The sequence below is a fragment of the Mastigoproctus giganteus genome, chromosome 4, assembly GCF_048544385.1.
Source record: "Mastigoproctus giganteus isolate SK-2022 chromosome 4, ASM4854438v1, whole genome shotgun sequence".
Classification (NCBI taxonomy): domain Eukaryota; kingdom Metazoa; phylum Arthropoda; class Arachnida; order Uropygi; family Thelyphonidae; genus Mastigoproctus; species Mastigoproctus giganteus.
In genome coordinates this window covers 201,740,057-201,767,758 of record NC_143578.1, presented here as the reverse complement: position 1 = coordinate 201,767,758, position 27,702 = coordinate 201,740,057, and the positions used below count along the sequence as shown (strand labels likewise).

General features: G+C 35.7%; 1 protein-coding gene across 1 annotated transcript; it reads left to right on the top strand.

Moving 5' to 3' along the window:
• Positions 1 to 27,554, top strand: LOC150087327 (protein obstructor-E-like). Its single transcript, XM_090371993.1, has 5 exons — positions 1 to 143; positions 17,895 to 18,131; positions 24,297 to 24,482; positions 24,810 to 25,008; positions 27,408 to 27,554. Exons 1-5 carry the CDS (start codon positions 95 to 97, stop codon positions 27,424 to 27,426), a joined length of 690 nt encoding a protein of 229 aa, XP_090228119.1. The 5' UTR covers positions 1 to 94; the 3' UTR covers positions 27,427 to 27,554.
• Positions 27,555 to 27,702: the final 148 nt, after the last annotated feature.

Below are 27,702 nucleotides of genomic sequence, written 5' to 3'. Positions count from 1 at the left end.
AGAAGGCTAAGTACCACGTGATTACTCCAGTTTTCCTCGTGCCTTTGACAGGAGCGCAAGAACGTAGCACAGGAAGCAGCACACTCGTTAGAAGATGCAACAATTTCTGGGATTGGTACTTCTGCTGGCTTTGCAAGCGAACTGTAAGTAAGCAATACAATGTAACTCCCTAAGAGCTGTCGTGTGCATAAATATAAGCTGAGTTTATGCCTTCTTGAACTTTGCACGTTATTTGCAATTAAACTAAAACATATGTTAACGTCTTTCTTACAGCTTCTTGCATGCTCGCTATAGCTTTAACATCAGATTATTCAGTTTTGCTTTTCCTAGACTACACAGCGAACGAAATACGACCATGATTTCCTCTTAACGTTCACAGTCTGTAAACACGAAATTAACTATTCAAATTGGCACGTTATCGAACAATCAAGGAAAGTATTTCAATACCATATGGCGCCCTAAACGGCACGAAAAGTTTAAGAGTGGTCGCCGGTTTTATTACTTTCCATTAAAAAAACGCTTTCTTAGAGTCACCACAGAAAAAAAGGAAAAGAAAACACAGATGGGCCGGTTTATTACCACGATTCTTTATTCGTAATATTAAACTAGGAACACGCAACTCAGACACTTGCCTCAAGCTAATCGAAACTGTTTGGTGTCATTTCCTTAGTAATTAGCGCTGAATGAAAACAACCCTATTAGTAACGGAACTTTCTTCACTGATAATCGAAAATTATCTCAATTGCATTTGAATATGATTTATTAAAGACATAAATTTTCAAAGACTTATTCTTTTAAAAAAAATTAACATCGATATTACAAAACAAATGTATAAGGAACATTTTGAAAATTTGAATCCTGTGCCTTTTTTAAAAACTTGTCTTGTGATTTTTTCAATAATCAGAAATAGACACGTGACATTTTAGAATAGCAGTTCTGAACTGAGTGGTCGTGAAGAGGTGGACGATACGTCGCCGAAAAATTTTCATAAGTTCACAGATAACGTTGTACACTAAATATGTGGGATCACAGACGCTCATTTTGATACTTATTGGATGGGCTTTTTCACTGGTGAATCACCAATAAATAGCTAACTAAATAACAGAATATAAATAGTTTAGCAATGGGAAGTAATCGTAGAAGCGAAGCTTTTTATACCAACTAAGAGATATTCTTCGAAGCTTAGACCTAAATAGGTGTAAGACGAACTGGATGAGACTAGTGGCAGAGAAGAAAAATGCATGGGATGACGATAAAAAAATAAAAAAAAAACATGCGATGTTCAAACGGCTTCATTTGAGATGACCATTTACTTTTATAATACCGTATATCTCTAAATCGATAGTGGCGCCATCTTATGTAATATATTTAACTTAAATATCACCCAGGTGCGCAGTCTCCTAGCCCAATTCCCCTAGTATGCATTCAAAGCTTTGAGACCTCTTTCTCTCTCTCTCTCTCTCTCACACACACACACACACACACACACGCTCTCTGTACAATTCTAAATTAACACTTATTGAGAGTTTTCCGTGATTTTTGGGGAAAGTTTTTGTCGGATCACTAAATACTGTATACGATTTGTACTTAATTTCAAACGTGTTGAAACCTGGTTGATAATCATTGCTAAGCTATGTAAACTACTTCGTTATAATATTTGTTATGCTGTGTATAGCAACGAAAAAAAAAAAAAAAAAACACGCCAAGAACAGACGTTTTAAATTAGAATATGATTATAAACTTGCAGAGAGAGCGGATTTGCTGCACACACACATACGGTCCTGAGCTTGCGGTTAATTTATTTGTCAATACCAGATCTTAAAAACTGTTCAGTGCTGACTACCTGACATTAAGTGGCAAGTGCACAATAGGGGAAAAGTATATCTACTTAGTAGTCCTCACCCCAACACAATTATCGTGATCGAGGAGAGATAATTGTTAGCAAAAAAATTCCCCCCCCCCATCGTGACTTACAAAACAGATCAACCGTTTCTCTTTATAAGACAAGATGTGGAAGCGACTCGTCCATTCCTCTTTTATAAGTCACTAACATTAATTCAGACATGGTGAAACAGTGGCGCTTTAAATTGCAACTCTCAGAGAAATACAGACTGTAAAAATTCATGCCTCAGAATGATAATTTGATAACAGGAAATTTAAATGATAACAATAAAAAAACTCGCGAGTAATCGAGTAGTAACCAAATATCTATGATTTAACAATTGGCATTTTCGAAGAAATTCGCTGTATGAAATACGGTTAGGCATTCTGTTTCTAACTTTTATTCATACAGAAATATATGGACAGCTGTCTTGCCTTAGGAAAATACCAAAAATCCCCCTCCCAGAAATAATATTTTACCATTATTCATGAGACGTTTCACTTTTGGAGTTCCACCCTTAAAACATCTTTCATCCTACTTTTAAAGAGTCCTCGTAAGTTAAACAGCCCTAAGGACTGTATATGAAAATGAACACAAAAACAAAAGCTCAGCTCTAGTTTATTATTATCGCTCTTATATTATTTCTCCCTGATTGGGGGTTCCACCTCGTGACTGGTATTGCTAACAAGTACACCTGTTGGTTGTTAAATCTGGTGTTACTGTTGGTCGAGGAACTCTCTGGCTGTCCCACAGGTGTTCAGGATTGCGACTGAACACCTGTGGATATAACAGGGAGACCTATTGCTGCTAGGCAATAGGTCTCCCTGTTATATAGGGTCTTTGGCACCATACCTGCGGTTGACACGATGATCGCGATGGTCGTTACTTGTTGCATATGCCACATCTCTAGGTTCGTGTACTTCCTGATTTTTTCCCCATGGGTTTTCTGCAGGTTGCCAGTGTTGAGTACAGCTATGTCAATCAGATAGGTAGCCTTTTCCTTCTTGTCCACAACGGTTATGTCCGGTCTGTTGTGTGGGGTTCTCATATCCGTTATTATGGCACGGTCCCAGTACAGCTTGTGGGTTGGAGTTTCTAATACTGCCTGGGGTTTGTACTTGTAATACAGTTCACTTTCTTTGATCAACTGTATTTCCTTGCTGGCTTCTGATGTATTATCCTGACTATGCAGTCGTGTCTATGAGTGTACTCAGTCTGGGTGATCACCCTGCATCCCGCGGTGATGTCTTGGATCGTTTCTGACGCCAGGTGGCATCGTCGACATGTTTCATCTGACACTCCGAGCTCCGTGGCGATGTATTTTCTATAGTTCCTGGTGTTGATTACCTGGTCTTGGATGGCGAGCATGAATCCTTCCATCTCGGGGAAGAGCGTCCTGCTCATAAGGCATGCATTGGAAGTCATTTTATCTATGTGATCTTGATGGAGGTCATTGTAGTGTCTACCATCGAGTGTTTGCTTTGCCTATCTTTCTAGCTTCGTTTGTGCCGTCTGGGTGGGAGGGGACTCCTCGCTTAGTGGGGTATGTCACTTCCTTATGGCCTGGTAGAGTACTGCTATGTTTTTCTGGAAGTAATCCTTCAGGTTAGCAATCGCTGTCTTCTGTTGCTCGATGAGGTCTATCCCCCCCCCTTCCTCCCTGTTTTCGAGCTATTGTCAATCTCTCCACGGCTGACTTCGGGTGGTGTTGGCGGCTCTTGGTCATCATTGTCCTTGTCCTTCTCATGATATCCTCCAGCTCGGTGTTAGTCCAATCTATGATTCCGAAAGAGTATGTTAGCACTGGGAATGCATAGGTGTTTATGGCTTTAACTGTGTTCCCCTCGGTTCAGTTTTGCTTTGAACAGACTTCTGAGTCTCTGACGGCATTTTTCCTTCAGGCAGGCCTTGATTTCCTTGTGCTGTAACTGCTGAGCCTGCATCATCCCCCAGGTATTTGTAGCTTTCTCCCTCTGTCATGGCTTCGATCTCTTTACCAGTGTGCAGATGGTAGTTTCGGCCGACTAATTTTCCCTGAAGTAATCTATGGGTCTTGCATTTGTCTAGACCAAATTCCATCCTAATATCACTGCTGAATTCTTCCGTGATCCGGAATAGTTGCTTCTCAGTTGCCGCTTTGAGTTTGCCATTAATTACGTTATTATTATTATTATTATTATTATTATTTAATTTTAGGGTATTTTTCCTGTCATTTTCTTTGGTGATTATTAATTCGTCCCTAACAGGTTTACTCTATGATACATTATTTACACATAAAATGTAATTAATACGAAGCTGTTAATCGTGATTGTGAAATGACTATGTGAAAAGGAAATTTTTATTGTGAACGCGATTTTATTTAATAAAATCTGTAATTTTATTCAATAGGATTCACTCACGCAATAAAAGAGTTAAAAAAGAAGCAACAAATAAGAGATATCGAATAAGAACATCTTAGTACGTTTACATTTAGAATCAGTAATTTTGGGTCCTAAACGGCTGTGTTCCCTTCAATTCTGTGCAGTTGTAACTAATGCATTATGGTCTCGTACAAAAATACATACATGTCAGGGGCTACCGGCCGAATGTATTTTGCATATTTTACTTTTAAAGAATCATATACCATTGAAATGCAGTCTTGGATAAACTGTAAATAATCTGAAAAATCATTTTATCAAACAGCTGCACACTAACGATTAACCAGCCTTTGTAATCCAGTTATCTCCTGTCCTTCTCAATCTGCAAGTGCGTGCCTACAGTTCACAAACCCACTTTCATCAAGCTGCATCTCCAAAAAGCACTCTGAAAGATGCATACAAGTATAACATATTAGTCAGCATGTGTAATTAAATTCAGCAAAGTTCAAGGCAACTATAGACTTATTATCGGCTCCAGCTATTCTTAGTGATTCGGAGCAGCAGAACGAATAATTGGAGAGTACCCACTGAGTAGACAAAATCAAAGGTAAAGAAATGTTGAGAGATTTTAATGCAGAAGTAGAGAAAGAATTACAAAAAAATAAAAATCGGTGAAAGAGGAGGAGACACAGAGAGTGGGAAATAAATGATTAATGAGAACGTTTAATGGATTGTTTAAACTACTTTTTAATAAGAGGAGGAACATTAGTCCCATATAAACGATCTCAGAAGTCAGTTGAATGTCTTCAGAGAAAAACAGAATTTCAGACTGTATCAACTGCAATTGATATAGTCACTAACCATTAGCCAGGTTTACCTTTTGGATGAGGAAAGTGGTGTAGATTCAGAAACCAATCACCATCGTGGTGTGGTTCGGGGAATTTTGAAATAGCAACTTAATGGTAAGAGCGCAGCAAGGGAAAGAATAAATATAACCTTTAAAATTCAAAAGATAATAGAATGAGGAGTAAAACGCACTAGGACTGAAAAATCTATTTAATTAATAGGAGATAAAAAAATAAGACTGGAAATTCAGACGAAAAATGGAATATAATTTTAAAAAAAGTTAGTAAACCGCAGTATTAGATTACGTATAAAAACCTACGCTATTTGGTATTTAGCAAGAGAAGAGATGGGAGGCAAAAACTGAATTCATGTAGAAGTCAAGAAAAATTAGCGACAATATAAAAAAATAATTAAAAATGACAAATCGAAGTCAATAAGGCCATATAAAAATCATTAACCAATTGCCGGAGAACTTAATTAAGAAGCCAAAAATAAAAGACAATAAAAAACAATTAAAAAAAGAATGGGAATTTATCAGTAAACAAGAATGAAGTGATAAAAAGGTGCAGAAACCATTTTAGTGAGATAGTAAATAGGATAAGCTGAACGAAGTAAGATGGATGGGTGGGTAGAGGAAAAAAGGAAAGAAAATAAAATTCAAGAGAGAGAGAGAGAGAGAGAGAGATATTAATGTCTATAAAACCTTTTAAGAAACAGAAACCTTTTAAGGCATCAGTGTCTTGTGTCTGTAAATTACGTGTAACCTGCAGAATTCGAACCCAGATAGTACAGTGGGGCTATTGGTAATTGATTGCTGAGGGAACTATGTTCTTGATCCCTCCTGAGGAGAGGTTGGTGGTTGGTTTATCTGCGGTTTTTTAGTGCATCAATCAGAGAAGAGATCTATTCGCATTAAGTACAGTTAAGTGAAAACTGTGTACTGATTAAATACCAATGGTATTCATTAGATCTGTCCTCACTGATTTTTGTTTCCAAAATTGAAGGAACACCATAAACTTTCCATTTACATTAAGAAATGGAAATTTTATGATAATCAGGATGTGATTCTTTCTCTACATAATCAGTTGTGGGAAAAAGAAAAAAGAATTTTTCAAATTTCAATCTAGGCTTAAAAATACCGTCCATCACATCTTTGAAATAACAACTGCACTCCAGTTCTGCTGAGATGATGTCGAAAAAAGAAAAAAATAAATAATTTTAATACATATATACACGTTCACTCACATAAAAAGATGCTCCGATTTCAGTATTTGTTACTGTCTCGTCAAACAGAGCAATTTAATAAAAAGTGAAAACAAAGTTTTCACTTTTTATGTTTTCCAAGCCACCTGAAAAAACTTGTGATGTAGTCACAATAAAACAGAGAAGTTTCCTGAAGGAGGAACACCAGGAAGCAAGTATAATTTAACATCAGTGGAACGCTTAAATCGGACAAAATGCAAAAAAAAAAAAAGGTATCAAAAGCAGAAAATTCTCTAATTTTCTCTGGGTGGAGGCAATACTCATATATTAGGGGCATATTTGGAATTTGTGACTCCGTTGGTGTTCGGAACATTTTGATTTATTCATTCAGACTTAGTTTTGTTCCCATTCGTATGGAATCCGAACAATGTGGTGGGGGGACCGAATCGTATTTCGGGCAGTTTAAAGAAATGTAAATCTAGGATTGGGAATCAAAGTGGCTAACGATCCCTAATTATGCCCTTACTACTACTACTACTATTCAGATAATAACTAACGCGTGTTAAAAATCTATCTGTTGATGACAGCAGATAGTACGAATCATATGTGGACTGCTAACCCCTTTTATCTACTTCCTGTCTTCATGAATCTAAGGGCATGTTACTGAAATTTAATTTCAACATTTTCATTAAATTTTTGAGTTCAAACTTTACTATATTAATCTAAAACCATATTTAAATACACAGAATCAATCTCAAACCTTTAAAACACAAGAGTGCGCGTAAACTAAAAAAAAAAAAAAAAAGATATCACTAAAAATATGTACAGCACTTAAAAAAAAAACAGAGAAAATTGTTTTATGTTTTCTGGAAAAAATGAGGTTTCTTATATGAAAAGACATTTAGCCTAATTCTGTAAAAGCAATATTTAAATTCTAACAAAAATAATCCTCGAAGGGCATAACAATATTTTTGCGCAAGCAGCCAATCAAGGTACTGTTCAGGTCGAGAAATGAGGAATTCCAATAAAAATAAACATAAAATCAGCTGCGCGTGAGTTGCGGTGGTTTTTCGCAATGTATTTAACATTAAACCAAATATTATTTACAAAAGCTCAGTGATAAAAGCGTTCTAAGCTGGACAAATGTATGTTTGCCTTAGCTGGATTTTTTTTTTTTTATATGGCTTATTAACCCCACTAAGCAAAATAATAGTTTTGGCATTGAAACTACTTTAGAATTAAAAAAAAAAAAAAATGAATACAAATTTTTCAGTATACAGGAAAAGAACTATTTCGAAACTTTCTAACGCTTAGGAATATTCTACTTCAATTTAAATAATTCCTCATATCTATTAGTGTTCCCTCTTCAAATGGATTCATTAGGGTTGTTTAAAATAATCCACGAGGCAACTAAAACTACAAGAACATTTCTAAATCATTTTTATAAATTGGGCGTATCTTATGATCGGTTTTGTGTACGAAAAACTAAAGGTTCAATGGGGAAAAAACCACGCAACTCTTGCTCAACTAACTTAGCTACAGTGCGAAAGAAACGCCCACTTTGCTTTTTTGCTTTGCTTCTTTGCTTTTGGCTTTTTTGCTTTTTTTGGGGGTTGTGCAGGGGGCACTCAAGCCTCCATTCTCTTAATTACCATTGCCTGATATGAATCATGCATTGTTTGCTATTCATTTGTATGAATTATTGATAGATAATTGTCTATATGATTTATGAATTTCTTACCTAAAAGTAAGACATTCACCCCGGTATTGTTATTGCAATAGACATAAACGTCATTAATCCAGACAGGAAACTCATGCAACTCATGACTGGGCGTTGAACAGTACACGAACTGAACCGACGGACTCATTACAAACGCTTTTTGATCTAATGAGTCCACTAAAGGGCGAGCTACAATTTACGCATTGCACAATGAAAATCTACAGTAATCTTTAAAAGAATGAGTTAATGTTATTTTAGACAGAAACAAACCTAAGTTATTCAAGTAGCAAATTTATAACAAACGAGCAGATAAATTGAAAATAACGGAAACTGTTTCCTTGTGTGTAACTTTCGATGAAACATTTGACCAAGCCGGTTTCCTAAATAGCTCAGCGTAAGTACCCGAGTACATTTTTCTTATTTCCACAGCGTCTCGAATTCTCGTTTAATTCTGGTTTGCTTAGGGTGACCCACTTTTGACCTCGGTAAAACAAACCAGTCCTCCTTCAGGACGTTTTATCATGGGGGGGGGGGAGTAGAAAAAATACGACTTCCGTAAGTTAGTAGGTCTCTATTGTGTAACCTTGCAGTCACCTTGCAATCCCAGGGAACCAGTTTGTAATACAATAAACTAGTTCCACGTATAACACATTCATTTATTAAAACTTAAAACAACTCGAGTGATTGTTAAATTTAAAATCAACTTACATTTGCATATGTATCAACAGCCACCATATGTGCCTTGAATTGGGGCTGTTGTTTCGTACACGAAATCTAATTACGACGAGCAATGTTTGTTCCAGCGTCCTACTTGGACTTGGCATGGTCTCACACATTGGATTCCACTAGATTCGAAAAGCCATAAATATGTAGGAAAAATATTTCATTCCTTACTCATTTCTTTCAGGTAGCTTGACTTCAAGTAGCAGAATTATTCATAGCAGGGCCTTTTAATTAATGGATTTCTTTCGACCTTACTCTAAACCTATCGACCCAATTTTGGTGAAAACTTGTTCCATGAATCTTATTAATATTCCTGATAGAATCCGGTTAATGGCCTATCCTTCATGCAAAACTCTTCACGCTTAACACTAATACCGTTTGAAACAGTGTATTCTTTTATATTTTGTTATGTGGATGTGATATTACACTCACAATTTGCAGATTCACTTCTTCAATGTACAATATATGTTTAGTCTGACGAATCCCTCATTCAACAAACTTTACCCTGACGCAGCCTAATCTTTAGCTGACTGGACTCTATTGATTGGTTTCTGTGGTCACACTTTGTAGAATTATTATGATGTGTGCGCTATGCATATTATTATGCTGCGCACTGTATTATGCATAAGATAAATAATTATAAAAAAATTATAAATGGTTATAAAATTATCAAATACAGAAATCTTTAGCTGACTGAACTGTACTGATTTGTCTCTGTGGCACACTTTGTAGAATTATTCTGCTGTGTACAAATTATAAGATAAATAATTGTTTTAATTTTGCATTTTTTTATTTCACTAGCAATACTTTGCGAAAAAGTTATAATACAAGACTGTTTACAATACGATATAAAGCATTTTAATAATTTTTATCTTGATCGTTCCAAATTTCTTTCATTTGGTTAGAGCTAAGGTTGTTGTTATTTGGTTTTTAGGAGCATTAGCAACTAAGGCCATATTGCTCCGGGATATGCGGTGGTCATTCCCTGACCTTTCCGCATCCTCCGTATTTGGTGGTGACGGGCTCGAGCTCCGGTCTAAATCAAGAAGCTGTGCTACGCACTGCTGCTCTTTCCCACCTGGCTACGGAGGCGCCTAGAGTTAAGGAGAGGGTATGCAAGAGGATCTCCTGCAACTAGGCACCTTTAATTGGGCAGCTGTAGCCCTCGTAAATGCGTTTCGTTTCTGTAACTTAACAGACAATTCAGTCGAATGAATTCTCTATAAAAGCTTTCTCCTATAGTTATAGTTAGCCAGTCTCAGATAGAGGTGTGAGGATATTTCTTTCCACGCGTATGTAAACCGAACAAGAATACTATACAAGCAAGATTACTAATAATTCATGCCCTTATTTGCCTGGGTACTTATCTTAAACCCTCGTGTGTAGCGCACATGTTACAATCACGTCCTCTCCCATACCGAGTATAAAAGGATCGGGTCGAATCCCATCAATGACGTGAGGAAATTTGATGGGCTTTTTTTTCACAAAGTGATGAGTTAGTGGTCTGAGGAGAGGGTAGCATGGTTTTTCTTGCGGAAACTCGGCTTTTTCGTCTAGAAACGGCAAATCGACCTCAGAACGGGCGCAATTTACAGACGTATACAGTGCAATATGGTATGGGCGCCTCCAAAGCCAGGTGGGCAGGAGCAGCAGTGTGTAGCACACGCTTCTTGATTAGACCGGGTTCGAGCCCGTGACCACCAAATACGGAGGATGCGGAAAGGTCAGGGAATGACCACCGCATATCCCCCCCCCCCGGAGCAATATGGCCTTAGTTGCTAATGCTCCTAAAAACCAAACAAACAAACAACAACAGCAGCAATATGGCATCGGTCGCTGATGCGCCTAAAACTCTATATCTTAAAAATAACCTAATTTCTTAAGATATTATTCATTAAATAATTCAATAAAGAATTTACGAGAGCAAAGTATATTAGTATATTAGAATTTACGAGAGCAAAGTAAATGTTTAATCTATAACGATAATCATTATTATTAGCATATAAAAAGAGTATAAAAAATAAAAAGATAAATACTGTATTCGTAAACTGCAAGTGCCAATTTGCTAAAAACCATGAATATTGAATACCGCGTGCCCGCATCCAAATAATACTGAATACTCAAAACTTTAAATATTTAAATCACTATTTGGAAGTAAATGATTCATGCGTACATACGTCAATACTGGAAATAGATTAATGAGTAGGGAGGAATCCTCAACACAAATGTTGTTTTTATTTGCACAAATCAAATACATCAGCTAGCAATTTGTCATTTTTGGGAACCGCTATTTTAATGAACACTACATTAAGAATTAAAAAAAAAAAAAAAAACATAACTACAATTGTGGTATAACTGAGTTTTCGGTGGCGAAAAAGAAAAATTCACATTTCACTTTCATCTATCTGAATTATCCAATACTTCAGGGATAAAATGGTTCGTCTTCAAAATAAGAAATGATTTGAACACGAATCGATTTTGCAAACAAATGCAGAATTTAAAATAGAAAAAAAAGCAAACAATATTTTGCAATTAGAGAAAAATCCTTAACGTAAACTAAATCTTGCTTACATAGCCAAACGAATTTTAATGAATTTTGGCTATGTAAGCCAAAATTCATTAAAGATTTTATATACGCAATGCTTATTAATATTGAAACCTACGTATCTACAAGTAACCTTTATCTGCAGAAAAACTGAGAAAGTATGCTGAAACCTTTATTAGTCTTTATGACAGCCTCTAGTCTCCGTCTAACACTCTTCACCATTTTTTTTGTAAATGTCCTCCGATGTTTTCCTCGGTCTTCAAAGCGGCGGGCGACCAGTTCAGCTCTGTTTTTTAGGGTATTTCCTCACATGCACCCAAAGATGCAGTTCATTCCAGAGGTTCTCTATAAGAGAGAGGTCAGGGCCCTGACTGGCCAGTTCAACTTTTCGATGATCATGTTTCCCACTTAGTGTGGAGCCTTCATACAGATTTCGATCTTCCCCGGCATGCTGCCACGATGTCGTTAACGCATTATTGTCTACATAGATCCTCAGCATTCATAGTTTTGTCCAAAATAACCAGTGATCCTAGGCCAGACCATTAAAATCAGCTTGAGACCATCATGCCTTCCACCAAATTTTACTGTCGGGACGATACAGTCCGGCAGGTAACTTTTTCCGAGTACAACCGTCAGATTAGTAGACCATGTGCAGTGACTCATCGCGCCAGCGCAAAACTTTCCAATGGTTTACGGTCCAAGAACGGTGGGACTTACACCAAGTTAGACGGGAGTCTGACATTAGTTTGGAGTGATTAGTGGCTTGTGGACTGCCGCACGACCGTGGCTACCCATATTATGCAGCATCATGCACACTGTAGTGGTTCTGACACGTGTTTCAATCGTCTCACTGAGGGCCTATGTGTGTGCTGCGACAAAGTCGACGGGCTTTCCAGTGGATTGTTCTTTGCAGGGCTCTCCTGTCACGTTCTGTCAACTTCGGAGGTTTTCCAGGTCGTATCATGAAGGTTTCAGCATCAGTCCGCCTCGATATGAAGATCACATCAGCAATTGTCCACCTAGGAAACTTCAGTGCCATTGAAATGCCGCATAGAGGCCGTAATGCTTATGTGGCGCCCTATTATTATTCTGCGCTGGAAGCCTGTTAACTTCATCGATTGCGCCATCTTGCATTCACAATCGTACTACTGTCTCCTCGAAGACCTACGAGCATATTTATAATTGTGTCTGATGCATGGTTCTTGGGTAGGAACTATCAACGGGAAGAATGTCCGGATATTAATAGTAGAGTAGGTTCTGAATATCTTAAACCATAACTTTTAATATAAGTACAAAAACTAAAGTCTAATCATACACTGATTTGTAAATGGATTAATATTTATATCAATAAACTCAAGATTGCAAACAGAGAGGCCTACAGTCGTACTGGATAATATACTCATATGTTAATGGCCGAAAATTGCATAAACTTAAAACAACTGCCAGCAACTTGAAAGTAAAGTTGCCAAGGGTACAATAAGCGGGAAAAGGTATTCCACTATAAAGTGATAATATAATGATCTTTTCTTTCCCCACGTTCAGGTATCTAAGCTAATTCTTGATGATAAAATGACGTTTTTTCCCCCCATATATGGCATTTGGAAAAATAGTTAAAATTTTATATGCTAAAATGAGTCGGATAATCAGAAAGGATTGGGGGATAAAGGGAAAGGCCCTGTTGTACAAATGCATATTTACATCTGCTATGGCGTATGCATGTGAAATATTGGATTATAGGTTTAAGAAGGTTATCATAAGCGTTATCTCATTTCTGTTCAGAGGTTTCCTTAATTTGAAATTCTTAAAAATTAAGCCATCATGTCACAGTAGGGGACTTAAGTTGCAAGTGACGGTCCATCATTCTGCACATATGACACGGCTGAAATTGTTTTCAGATCATTTCTAGAAGCTTAAATAGTAAAGTTCCTTGTTTTGTCGATGCACATAATTAAATAAAAAATTTAAAAAAAATCTTATTAAGCTGTGCCAGCAACTCTTCAGGGGAATCCCAAATTAAAAGTCTCTTAGGCATGCTTAGTTTTCCCAGGTCTAAGATTTTTCTAGGCCTATTATTATACAAACCTGCTTGCCCATACTGTAGAGTTCTCTATATGATAACAAATATTTCCTTCATTCGTTCATCTCTAAATTATTTTTGTCTTTCCTTAGTCTCAAATTTTTGTTACATAGCGCGTATACCTGTATTCAGTTTGAGACGAAATCCTTGAATTTTTCAGGAACACTATTCCATCATTAAAAGTGTTTGGATTTTTCAAATTTTACGAATTTTCACTTGTATCAATTCTAACAATCGTTCAAGTATGCCTTTGCTTTCGTTAATTTAAAACAAAAAGACTGAAGCACAATCAATCAATGGTATTTGTCATCAAACAAGTGAAAGTATCCTTAGTGTATAACGAACAGCAGAGTGAGAAAAATTCTAGGAATATTTGGGCTGGTTTTTTTTTTTTTTAGGAGCATTAGCAACTAAGGCCATATTGCTCCGGGATATGCGGTGGTCATTCCTGACCTTTCCGCATCCTCCGTATTTGGTGGTGACGGGCTCGAACCCCGGTCTAATCAAGAAGCGTGTGCTACGCACTGCTGCTCCTTCCCACCTGGCTACGGAGGCGCCTCTAGGAATATTTTCAAACGACTGGAGCGCCATAAGTGACTGCTTCAACCAACTAATCTCCGTTCATTAGTTCAACAAAAGTGACTAAAAAGCTATGACCGAAACAAATAAGACAAATTATTTTTTAAAATTTAATTTCTTTACTTTTAAATAAATTTATAAATAAAAAAATAAGTGAGGATTTTTTATTCATTCCTGATTTTTATTTTGAGCACTTTCAAAGAAATAATGAGGTTATCAATATCAAGTGTAATTTGTAATCGAGAGAGTAGTACTTCATGTCGTATTTTTGCAGCTGAATAATCGCTAAATAAACTCACTCAACAGGTTTGGAAAGGCATAATAACCGAAAATATTATAGCTGTAATTCTCAGTAAATTGACTGGATAAACTGTTTTTCTTGTTATTTATATTGAACGAGATATTTAATCATTAAGAGAACAGAACAAAAATTACTTTGAGCTTGCTTGGGCTTAGGTTGTTTTGGATTAGCATCAAGGCAATTCAGGCAATTAAGCGTCGGCATATTGGAATTTTTTTATTTATTTATTTTATTTTATTATTTATATATATTTTTTTGGTAGACAGCACAGATCTATATGACTCGTAGGTCGCACAGCAAGGAAAATTATCTTTTAAGAGTTTAAAAGTTGTACTCCAGTTTTGGATCATGTACCCTGAGGATATGGCACTTTCTATTTTCATGTTTCAAATTATACTTTTTTTTTTTTGCTATTTTTTAAAATTATACAGTAAAATTTCGATTTCCCGGACTATATGGGAGTAAAACTTATGAGCTAAATCCGACTGTCCGATAAACCCGAACGAAATACATACATTCCCCGAAGAAATAAAAAAAAAGTGCTGTTCTATGAAATAAAAAAAATATTAAATATTACTATACTGTATCTGGCTGCACTTACCAGGTATATGGAGTAGAAGAACTTGAAATTTTGTCATCTTGTATAGCAGCAGTTGAAACCTCTGAAGTTTATTCAATCTGAAGAGCTCTCAAGATGTTTCCATAGCTCTTGAGACTCTCGAGGAGATTTTGACGACACTCTACTGATATCTGCCACTCTCAACAGACTGATGTGAGGTAATGATGAGGCAATTTATTCCCTTGCACTCTCTATGTGAACCTTTTAAAGGGCGCAGGACACATGAATTTGGTCTTGCGTGCAGTTGCTTCATCACAGCAGGAATTATAAACACAGCTTACGTACGGCATTTCAGCAACAAATTACCTATATAGTCATAAAAGAGAACAAAAATACTTCATATGGTACTTTAGTTTTTCCATCTGATTATCTTATACTGTACAGTAATGATACATAAAAGCAAGACTAGCCTCCTCATCAGTAGCAGTGAGTTAAAATTACTTTGTTGGTTAAAATGTTTTCAAATATTTAAAATGATGGTAAATGCCACCACACTCAAGTATTTACGTCACTGGGTTTAGTACGAACGAAAAGTCTGGCTCAGTGGTTGTCCGTTATTTCCTTAAATCGAGTTTACTGTACTGCACTGGCTATTTGTGGCAGTGGTAGTGGCGGGCAACGTACGGTTCCACTAGGGGCCTGCAGCCAAGAAGCCAGAGACACACAACAGAACAAAACACGATACTGCATACCCGTAGCCAAGTGGTCAGGCGCGCGGTTGCATAAGTACACGTGCCTTGAGTGACCGGCGTTCAAACCCGTGTATTCTGTCTATCTTGTGAACTCCTCTGACCGTTTAGTCGTCCAGGAGCATAAACAAAAAATTTATTTATTTATTCACTGATATTTGTTTCATTTAACAAATGCGCAATATATGCAATCTTATTTATCGGAAAACATCTCTGCATAGAAATAAAACTGTTTTCCAAAGCCCTAAAGGGCCTCACAAATTACGCCGGTCGCGGCTTGCTCATTTAAACTCTCTTTTACAGTTTTATTTTCCAAAAAAAAAAAAAAAAAAAAAACTGTTTCTTTAATGAAAGTTGTTTCATTGATTTTCAATTTTGTTCTAAGCATTATTTTTTGAATTTAATATTTTTAATTAGTCAGCTAATCATGGTAATCGCGATGATAATTAGTCAGGTAATCGCGGGCTGCAGACAACCGCGGATTCTTTAAGGCTGATTTTATTGTTTAAAAAAATAAAAAAATCCAGGAAAATCCAGAAGGACAGAAACCCCCCCCACCTCATTTCAAACTTGCCTCCACCAGGGGAATTGCCTTTTGTCTATAAAAAATACGATTTATAGTTTAAAAAATAATAAAGTGCAATGTTTTCACATGAGATCAATGCAACCATTAGCACTTCTATACGATACTCTGGTGGCGGCTCCTAATATAAGAAAGTGGCGGCAACTTGCGTGCTGATTTGTGAAACAGTGGCGAAACTACCATATCTTCACCGTGGGGCCTGTGAATGCTGGATCTCATTAGTCCTATTCGGTAGCCCAGCACGTGGTCGGCCTCCTCGTAGCGTGAAAAGGTACTGGGAAGCGGCCTTCCTGGTAGCAAAGAGCCAAGGAATTAACAACTAAATAACACACACTGCACAAACACACCACTACTCTAATTTCTGGCTATTTTACACAGTTCTGTATCATAACAGTGCACCACCGCGGAGTTGAACTAACGTTCAGGAGCATCCCCACACAAGAAATAGTACATTTCGACAGCTCGGGCCCGAAGGGTCGGGGGTTCTAAGGGTGGATATGGACCAGGTGTTAAAGAGCGAGCGGGTCCGTTTTGCATTTGGCAGAAGCCCAGAAATTGTAGTTTCGCTTCTGTTGTGAGACACTTTATAGTTTCAAAAATCATTACCTATTATTATTATGATAGGTACTATTTTTAAATTTAAAACTAAACTATACTCATGAAGCTGCTATAATCACTTAATTCTGCATTGGTCTCATACAGAAAGCACGACAAAACGTGACGTGTCTTAACAAAGCATTCACTGAGCTACTGAATTGCAGATCCTTGCAACTCAAAACAACGATATGGATCTCTGATGACACGCTATGTCTAAATTGCTGACAGCGCATGGAAGTACTGAACATTATGTTCTTGTTTATACTCTGGAACAATTACTAGGCCAGAAAAATTTACAATCATTAACCGTATTTACCAGTTATGCAGGTTTGAACCGTGGTTCACTCAAAGCGCCGAACCCTCCTGTCTGACTACTCGGCTACGTTCGTGCACCGTTTCGGAATATCTTTTGAAAAGAACTAGCGCTGCTGTCCTGAATTCATTTTGAGAAAAGTTTCTGAAGAAAAGAGGAATGTGAATTGGAAGGCTACAACCTTTCCAACATTTATCATTAGTCCGACTTTTTCTTCTCGAGTAGAGTGGCCACCTTTTCAGTATCTCATACTCGAAAGGTGATTTGGATAAGTTAAAGTGATCTTGGACTTTTTTTTTTTTTTACATAAAATAAACATTTTTTAGATTACTTTGTAAAAAAAAATTCGATAAACCTCAGTAGGTAAAAAGTTACTACTAGGAGTTTTTTTGTGATAAGTCTTTACTTATATTGATTTTTAATTTTCAGTTCAGAATCATAACAACGCTGCAGTTTAAAACATTATGGTATATGGTACAAGCATTAATAGTTTTGTAAGTTAGATTCTTTACAAAAAGGCAAATAAATATATAAAAAAAGCACATAATACAACAAAAATCATACGATAGGTAATTATTATATGCTTTTTATTGTATTATTTTCAACAAGGTACTTGTTAACATTAGGCTTAAAATATTGTTATTATTAATTTATTTATTAAATCTTACTGCTGCCCCAGGGGGCAAGAACCATCCCCTAGACAGCAGTAAGCTATTATTAGGCTATTATTATTGGCAGTAAGCTATTGATCATTTATTTAAAATATTGGTATCGATATTGATACTTGTTATTGAATCGAAATATCGAAAATATAGATACTTGTTAACGTTAATTATTCAATGTCTAACGAATTCCCGCAGGTGCTCCTCAAATAGGGCCAGTACCGCCTGTACTTCACGAGCCAGTCAATAACTGTCCAGAATGGGGAGTGTACGCATACCCGCATCCCAAAGCGTGTGATCAGTATTACAAGTGTGAAAACGGCACGTTCACCCACGAGAAATGTCCCAATGGCCTAGTGTTTGATGAACATAATCCCATCTTCGAATTCTGCAACTATTTCTGGCGAATCGACTGTGGAGACAGAACCGAGATAGGTAAGTAGAAGGAAACTGCCAACGACGACTTTAACTACCATCGAATCAGTTTTGTGTATTCTGTCGTTAAATTTATGGCGATATTCTTTAAGAATAAACAGGTTGTTTTATAATATTATAAAACTAATTTACGAATTCATAATTTTTTTTTTTTAAACAGGGAGATTTCCTATTTTATCCGAAAAAATCAGGCATCACTGTGACGAATTATCAAACTTCAACATAATTATTAGCAAAAATTTTTTTCTCTATTTTAGTGAAGAGGAGGTCAACATTTTTTTCAACACTTAAAATTTCTCGCCTGTTCCTGTAGTGGGTAAGAAGTGTCTGAGCAGTGCACCATCATGGCGTGCACTAGGGAATGGATGGATTTTGCTATCAGCTGCTAATTGGGTGTTGCTGCTGTTATATTTATTCCAAGAACAACAAAGTAAAATTTTTTCTTGGACTTTATTACTGTTGTGCCGAAAAATAAAGGTCTATTTCTGATCCGACGAAGGACCATACCAATAATCCCAACTATTCAGGTTCACAAGTATATAATAGCCTTTCATGGAGAACCATATCAAAATCTTTACACTGTCGAACTAGAGTCAATGTAAATAATGTCGAAATTGTTTCTTGCATCCAACTGTTTTACTGTTTCTTCATAATAAACCGGATTGGCTAGATAAGACTTCTCACTCACGAATTTATGCTGTGATCCATTAAGGATACCATTCCTATCGATATGGTCCTGTATCATATCCTTAACCTCAGAGTCGGTGATGTTACCCACCAGTGAAGTCAAACTCACTGGTCTAATGTTGCCCATCGCCCCTTTACAGCCCAAGTAGGTCGCCCTCTAGACTAAATGATGATCTCTTAACATTTTCAACAGGCCGATGCATTCAAATGCAGCTTTTTATATAACAAGATGTATACTGCCTAGCGCCTTACTTTCCCTCAGCTTCAGTAGCATTTCTGATATACTTTTCAAGGATCGTTATGTCATTCAACAGCAAAATGATTCCTCGTTACTGTTCCCCAGTGGTTTGAATGGTCTTTCAACTGAAAATACCATCGCAAAGTACCTACTGAACTCTAATACAACTTTTTCTCCGCCTTCTATGATTCTTCCACTTCGATTAAGAAAGGTGCCTCTTTAATACATCCTCTTATTTTCTGAACGAGTTGAAATCCTTGTCTCCATTCTTAGTTCTCTTTGCTAGTAATTTCTTGTACTCAGCTTTCGCCATCCTTACCCCATCAATGGTTTTGTTATATATATGCTGATAATTCTCTGATTATAAATAAGTGTCGCGATAGTCTGTAACTGTCTCAAGCCTTTTTTTTTTTTTTCTTTTGTTCAATTTAAACTGTTTAACCATTCACCTACCTTATAATCCATTTTGGCATTTTTACTTTGCATAAATTCTTTACTGAAAATAATAAAAGCACACTTCGCATTATTAAAAGCTTATATTATGTGCTTTTACTTAATCTTATTGCACGGTTTCTCTTCGAAAACATCTGTTACCTTACTTTTCAAATGATTCGTAGACGTAACTGTGAATAAATACAAGGGCATATGAATGCAGCATTTGGCCAAAGAACTCTGCTGGTGTCGTTGCTCAAGAGAGGTCAGGCTAGAAAATTCTTTCCGATAAGAAAAAAAAATAGCAGTCGTTAACGGTCTAGTTGGTACATTTGAATCTTTTTAAAAGAGCAGTTCCTTTCTTTCCTAGTCGTCTGTTTTGAGTATGAAGCTACAGATGTTGCAGAAACCCGTTCCTTGAATTTACTGTTGTTGTTTGTTTCAAGGCAACTAAGGTCATCTTCTGGGGAGGGCATCAACCTAATCCCCAGACGGAGTAACTGGGCTACATTTTTCTGGAAATTCAGCAGATTTACTATCGTCAGAGTACTTTCTAAACTTCCTATAATGTAGGGATATATAAAAAAATAATAAAATAAAAGCGGATATTTTCTGCTAGTACACGGCTCTTTCTCTCTTCTAAGGAATTTGTCACTGGTATCACTTGACCAGTAAGAAACAGCTACAATCTCGGAAACAGTTCGTTAACTCTCACTCACGATATTTTGTGCATGTAGGTACTAATATATTTTGTTTATTTTATATTAAAATATATACATAATAGGGCAACAACCTCATATTAAAAATATAAACTCGTTTAATAATATATACGAATTTGCAAGCACATAAAAAGAAAATCGAGAAGACACGAAGAAGGAAAAATAAAGAATAAATAAATATTAAAATTATTTATTACTATCAGAAGTGTGACATGAAAATAATATCTAGGCTGCAGTTTAATATAAGGCACAGAAAGTCTTATTTAACAATTATCCAGAAATTAGTTCTGGTAAAACTTATGAATATACAGTACTTAAACTTTATCATAATTTCCTATTATACTGTACGTTCAACTATTTTTAAGCACACCACAACAGTTATACATCATTTATTTCTGAGCTGTACCTACTTGTTCTTATAGAAATATTACAGCAGAGGCTCTGTAACGTTTTGAATATTTCTCCGAGGGTAGTTAATCATACAAAGGCAGAGGGGGAAAATCGGCTGGCCGACTTAAATCAGCATCGAAGGTGCCAAATTTATGCACTGTGTTCTATTAGTGCTGTATTTTCGTAACACCGATTTTTTTTCTGTTTTACGCATTTCCTAGACTGTGTGTATTCAAAACGTACAAAATTATTCATACTAGTTCATAATATAATACGAATAAATAATACAATGTATGCATTTAGTTTATAAGGCAATTCCATTGCTGAAATCATATCGCACTATTTATGAACAATTGCACGAACCATACCGGATCAATTTATTCAACATTTTGGCTTAATGCTAACGAGTACCGTTCTATGGAGATTATAATGATCACAGCTACTGTATTGCCTAATAAAAATAACGATTTACGCCTAAATAATTAGGCTATATACACAACCTTCAAAAATATGGAAAGTACCATGCTCCAGAGGATGCCAAATTTATGGGATTTTAGTAGTTATATCACATTAATAGATGATTTTAACTGTCCAGTCATGAAGTGTGGAGGAGGGCAGTTTTTCTTCTGCTTATTAGTATTTATTTTATTGGTTGATAAATCCAAACGTTGGAACAATCTTGGGCTTGCGTACGGAACTACGTGAGTAAGGTCACACTGAAGGCAGAAGATCCGATAAATGTTTCCGACTTATTTGTTACCAAAAGTCAATTTTATTTCTTATTCTCTAAACCTGTTTCACGACCATCAAGTTTATACCATTCTGGATCTAAAAATGGAACCGGCTTCTTTATTTCCTTGTTTATTCAATACAACCAACGAACAACAGCACCATAGATAACATCACATTTCTTCCTTTTCTGGAAAGGAAAAATAATGCTGTGATCCGATTCTGTTCAAATCTAGTTTAGGTGCGCAACAATAAACTCACAATGAAGTACAAATATAAGGCAATCAACTCATAAATTTTGAAAACTGCATTAACGCAGTAGAATAGGAAAGTATTCCTTCCTCTTTGATAGTACGAAGATCTTGCATTCATAAAGTTTAGATTTTTCAACAGTTTTCTCCCAAGGTATATTTCAAACCTTAAGTCCAGATTTAATACAAATATGAAAAGGAACAAAGGGAGAACAAAAGGAATGAAGGGCACAAAATTAATTTCTCATTCAAATAGCACCACCAGTCTCTCCAATTTCAAAGATTATTCCAAACATCGGAACAAACTTGTTTGTGCACGAACTACCTTTCAGAATCAAAACTGACTCACTCGCAATATAACTGCACTTGGACGTGACCATATTATCCTCCCATTAGGAAGCAACGGGGGTTTTCAGCGATAACTAGTCTACTTTTACATATATAAACTACAACTTGATTTAGAGTCTTCTGGTGGTCCATTCTATTAGACCTGCACCCGACCCACATTCACAGTAACACTGAACGGGACCTGCACTGTTTGTGTCCCACACTTAGAAATTTATGGTAACTGTAGGATACAAAAAAAAAAAAAAAAAAAAAAAACTGTATTAATTTTACAATTTTTTTAGTAAGTTTGTGTTCAGAAAAATCAACAGTTTCTGGGTTCAGCTGTATTCTTATTTCTTGGATGAGAAAAGCCTGGTGTAGAAAACTCTTTCGCTTGTTGAACCGTCATTATTTTTAATTATATAAATATACAGTTCTTAAAAACAATTTTTAATAAACACTAAAAAATGAAAACACATACGATTTTGTATAGCCGACGATAAGTTCAAATTATACAGTAATTTAAAATGTTAGAGTTTTCAGTTAAGCTGCAATTTTTAGGAAACTTTAAATGTTTTCTACTAAAAAGTATCATTTTTATGCTGATTAAATTTCTAATGCTGCAGGACTGTCATAATCGGAAGCACGAAATAGCCTTAAATCATTCTACTAATATGGTATATATTGCACATCAAGACAGATTCCTATTACGCGTAACGAATCTCTATGGATTTTAAGGACTAGTCGTAGATGTCATATTCTTTCATTTAAAGACACTTTGTGTGCTTAAAAACAGTATACTTCAGAAAATCACAGTCTCTGGGCTAAATATAATATATAAAAAGAAAAAGAAGAAGCAATAAAGTAGGCAAATGCTATCCAATATAGCAAACACTAAATCCAGTAATGCAAGGAAAATATAATAATAATAAAGAAATAATAAAAGGAGAGAAAATACAGAAAGGTAAAAAGAGTATAAATTACTAATAGATATAAAAGAGAAAGAGAAAAAGGTGGATTTAGTACTATACACAAATTTAATCAAGAAAGAAAGAAGGAATATAGCCGTAAAATACATTTAACCAAGAAGGGACAGTGGCGTATAAATCACAACCCCGGCATCGTCCTTAGGTGTCAACAGTCGGAATTGCAAGCAATAATGGCAATATCATGTCTCTATTTATGATACATGCCGATAAATAAATAAGTAGAAAAATAAATAAATTAGTAGAAAAATAAAGAAATAAACAAATAAGTAGAAAATAAAATTTAGTTAAAGATTTTGATTAATATTAATATAAACTAAAGTAAACAGAAGAAGAAGGGAGAGATGATTTATATGGATGGCAAGTATGTGAAATATCACATATTTCACATATTTTTAGGATACAATAAGCCAACCACACAAAAAATAATAATAAATAAATAAAATAATAATAACAAATCTGCTGTAGGTCAATATATTTTGGATTTTTTTTTAAATTAAGAATAAATGTATTACGGCTATATTCTTTTTTATTAAATTTATATATATTATACTAAATCCACTTTTTCCCCCTCTCTTCTATCTATTAACTATTTTTACTCTTTTTATCTTTCTTTTTTCTCTTTCTCCCTTTATTATCATTTCATATTATATATGCAGAAGCAACGCGAAAAAAGATGCACTTTTTTGTCGTATTGAACAGAAATCATAAAAAAAAAAAAAAAAAACACTTTAATCTTAAGGGATGCTCTATTTTCTAACATCCTGAGAAAATTTTATTCAATAAGCTTAAATTAATAATCCCATTAAGAAATTTAATTATCATTAATGAATTTAATACAATAATACGATATCAACGAACACTGGATCAGGCACTGGATATATCCCTCCCATTCTCCTACAGACGGGAGGAATGTATGGGGCATCGAGAGCAGATCCTGTCTTTTGTTTTCATGAGACAGGACTATTTTTTACTTTACACGCATCTACGCATCAGTTCTCATTTGCCATTTTAAACAGGGCTGAATTCATCAACACGTACTTGGCCTATTCAAATACTGTATAAAGAGATGCGGAATACTCCATAAAGAGGTGATGCTTGCGATGTGGAATATGTAATGGAATTTATAACCTTATTCCATAAAGATCCTTTGCATGCACCTCGTTATCTACTGATAACAAGGCAGTTTCATAAAGTATCACTTGACCTTGTGAAGGGGCGTTCTTGTTGTCCATGGACAGAAAATCTATTGATCACCGCTAGGAAATCCGAATCGGGTCACAGAGCATTTACTGAATTTTACTGTAATATATTTTCACAAAATCAGCTTAGCTGATCACTTTAAAAGTATGAATTGTTTTTCCAGCTCTCTTAAATACTTCTCGACTTTCTATTCATTTCATTAGAACCTCCCATCAGTTCGCCGAACTGTCCCTGGCAGTGGGGAATCTTCCCAACAGACAGCTGCACACACTACCACAAATGTGCATGGGGAGAATCGAATGTGACTGCTTGCGAAGAAGGATTGGCTTATCTTCACGACACACATTCCTGCACATGGCCAGATGAAGTTCCCGGATGTGACAGTGAAGGTAAGAGAAGTTACAGATTCTTCTAATATTCCTTGATGTAATAACGGTGATAACAAGTGGTTCTGACACGTTAAAATTATTTTAAGTGATCTTTCAGTGACAGCCAGGTTTTCCTATTAAAAACACTTAATGCAGTCTACCAATTTTTATCTCTAATTCGTGTACAACTTAGACCCAAGTCAAGAGTATGAACTACAACCGGATGTATGAATACAGTTATTAAAATATTTCAGATCTTTAGATCAATTTTCTCTCATCGTTCAGTATACGAGTTGATAGCTGCATATAGTTGATATAAATCTAATAGTTCACTAATTTGTTTTGCAGCTATTGTTGGGTTTAAATGTCCAGACAAGATCGCAGGTCCTGCTTCCAAATTCTATCCATTCCCTCGCTATCCCCATCCTGACTGTACCAAGTTATTTGTGTGCGTCAATCAGAAGCCTCGTCTGTTGAACTGTGGTTATGGATCAGCTTTCAATCTGTACAGTTACACTTGTGATTCTCTCAACAATGTCCCCGATTGGTAAGTTGAAAACGCTTTCTTATTTCATTTTTATATTATAAGAAACATTGAACTTCTCAGCAAGGCATTTTGTCTCAGCATTTTCTCAAGGCGTTTTGTCTCGGCAAGACGTTTTCTTAATATGGATACTAAGAAAAGATGTCCACACTAATAAAACGTCTGTGCTATAACACGACGTTATTATTCTGAGTCAGTAGTGTCCAAACTTTACAACACACAACCGTTTTCGCCCAATGTCCCCTTCACTGAGACAATATTTATCTTGCGAATTCATATAGCTCTCTTTATTATATGGGAGTAAACGGCATCGTACTGTAAAATATTTTAAAATAATTGTAAAATACTTGAAACAAATAGTAATAATGCGTTTTACGTATTTCAGATATTACAAATCAGAAACATTTTTTGTTATGAACATAAGAAATCCACAGGTATAGGTTTAATAATTATTTTAGGGTGCCAAGGTGCACATCAGACTCTGGAGTCTGAAACAACAGAAAACAGGATAGCGGGATCAAATTTCCACATAAATTGCTAACTGTGGGAGAGTTATATAAGATGATTTTTAAAAATACTAAAAGCAAACCTCCATTAATAAGGTGCATGAAATATTCTACCCGCAAGTTTTGATGTCATTCCACTAAGAAACAGAAAAGAGTTATCGCTCAGAAACCTAGCAACATCCACCTCTAAAGAAATATTCACTCCATATCTATGACAGGGGAATTTATACTTCACATTTTAAAGAATAAGATAAAAATAAATGCATAAAACGTGAATGTAAATTCAAATGCATAAAATGTAAAAATATATGTATTAAGTATATTTTATGCATTTAGAGGTCCCGAATTCGCTTGTGTTGATCCTTTTCAAAATTCAACATTACCTTCATCTCATTTCGAAACTCAGCAAGTAGTTCCCCGTTATACTTGGCGTCAGTCCTAACCATTCATTCTAAATGCTTTATTTTAATATTTTTAAATTTAATATACCTTTTATTTAGTTTAATATACTTTAGGTTAGGCAAGCAAAGGCAGATACCATAAATCTTTGGTGAAGGACAAAGAAAAGCAGCAAAGACTGCTTTACTTATGTAAACACTAGACGGGAGAGGATGAATAAAATTGGTCCACTTGATATCGATGGTTCCACTGCTGATAACATTGACAAACTGAATGTGTATTTTGCATCTACATTCACACATCAGGAATTCTTTAGGCACGGGGATGCTGGAATATTATCAAAAGACTGCTGTACAAATTGGAGCAGTATGGTATTAAGGGAAAGTTGCTGCTATGGATGAAGGGATGGTTGAGTGGGACGAGAAGAGAGGAGAGAAGAGAGTGGTAATCAATGGACATTGCTCTTCTTGGACTAATTTTAGTGGAATCCCTCAGGGTTCGGTGTTTTTTCTATATTTATCAATGATATTGATGAAGGCATATCAGGCTTAATGTCCAAGTTTACAGATGAAACCAGGTGTGGCAGGGTGGTTAATGACAATAATGACAGTATGCTACTGCAACAGGATCTAGAAAAGTTAGGCAGATAGGCTGAGAAATGGCAACTGAAGTTTAACATTGAAAAATGCAAAGTATTGCATGTGTGGGTAGCAGTAACCCTAGACTAACGTATCAACTGTGTGATACTACACTCAAGTTTGTGGAAAATGAAAAAGACCTGAGGGTAATTGTGCAGTCGGATATGAAGTTCTCTGAGAAATACATACAGGCTTCTAGGATAGCTCATCGGGTTTTGTCAATGATATACAAGAATTTCGCTAGTAGGGATAAGAAAGAGATTATCCCATAAGGCAATGATCAGGCCACATCTTGAATACTCCATACAAGTCTCGCGGCATCATTTTAGTAACGATGTAGAGCTGCTGGAATCAGTATAGAGAAAGGCAACGACATTACTGAGGAGAACAAATGGGTGCGCTTACCAAGAAAGCCTGAAGTTCTACAAATTGCAGCGTCTAGGCACCTGCGATGTGATGGCTTGAACAAACGCAATGATGATGGGATTCTTCTTTTTCTTCTTGCTCAGACTACGCACATGAGGGGAGATAAATTCAAATTGACGAAGGATGATTGCAGTAGTGTACGAAAGTTTGCCTTTATCTAGCGGGTGGTTGATTGCTGAAACAAACTTTCATCTGTTGTTGTGAAAATGGATAGCTTGATAAATTCAACGAAGAACTAGATAACAAATTGGAGTGGATGGATAGATGAAATGGGATTGTTTTTTTTTCTGGCGGATGCTGTATAAGCTTGCTTTAGTACATTATTTACTTCTACTATTACTAATAATATTTAAGTGATAATTTAAACTGAGTAATGTTTAAATACTTACCAATTAATTTTCTTAAATGACCATTTTGCGTTTTTCTCTTACAGCAAACCACATCTGAAGTAAATATTTAAGGAAGCCAGAATATCCTGATAAACGAAGAAATCAGACATCAAATTCGTCATCGAAAAATGAAGAGTCACAATAAAAATGTATATTTTTCTAGGACAAAAATAAAGAATTAATATCCTGAATTCTGGACACCAATAATAGTAATTTTCATAAAAGCCCAAAATTTTATATTTCGCGCTTCTGTGAAAAATTTATTAATCCTATGAAAAATTTATGTAATCTATGAAAAATTTGTGAAAAATGTATGAAAAATTATATGAACTTTTATGT

Excerpts from the sequence above, each read along its gene's own strand:
- LOC150087327 (XM_090371993.1), top strand. The coding sequence starts at position 95 with ATGCAACAATTTCTGGGATTGGTACTTCTGCTGGCTTTGCAAGCGAAC. Across the intron at positions 144-17,894 it reads GCTGGCTTTGCAAGCGAACT|GTGCTCCTCAAATAGGGCCA; the intron begins GTAAGTAAGCAA and ends GAATTCCCGCAG. Across the intron at positions 18,132-24,296 it reads TGGAGACAGAACCGAGATAG|AACCTCCCATCAGTTCGCCG; the intron begins GTAAGTAGAAGG and ends TCATTTCATTAG.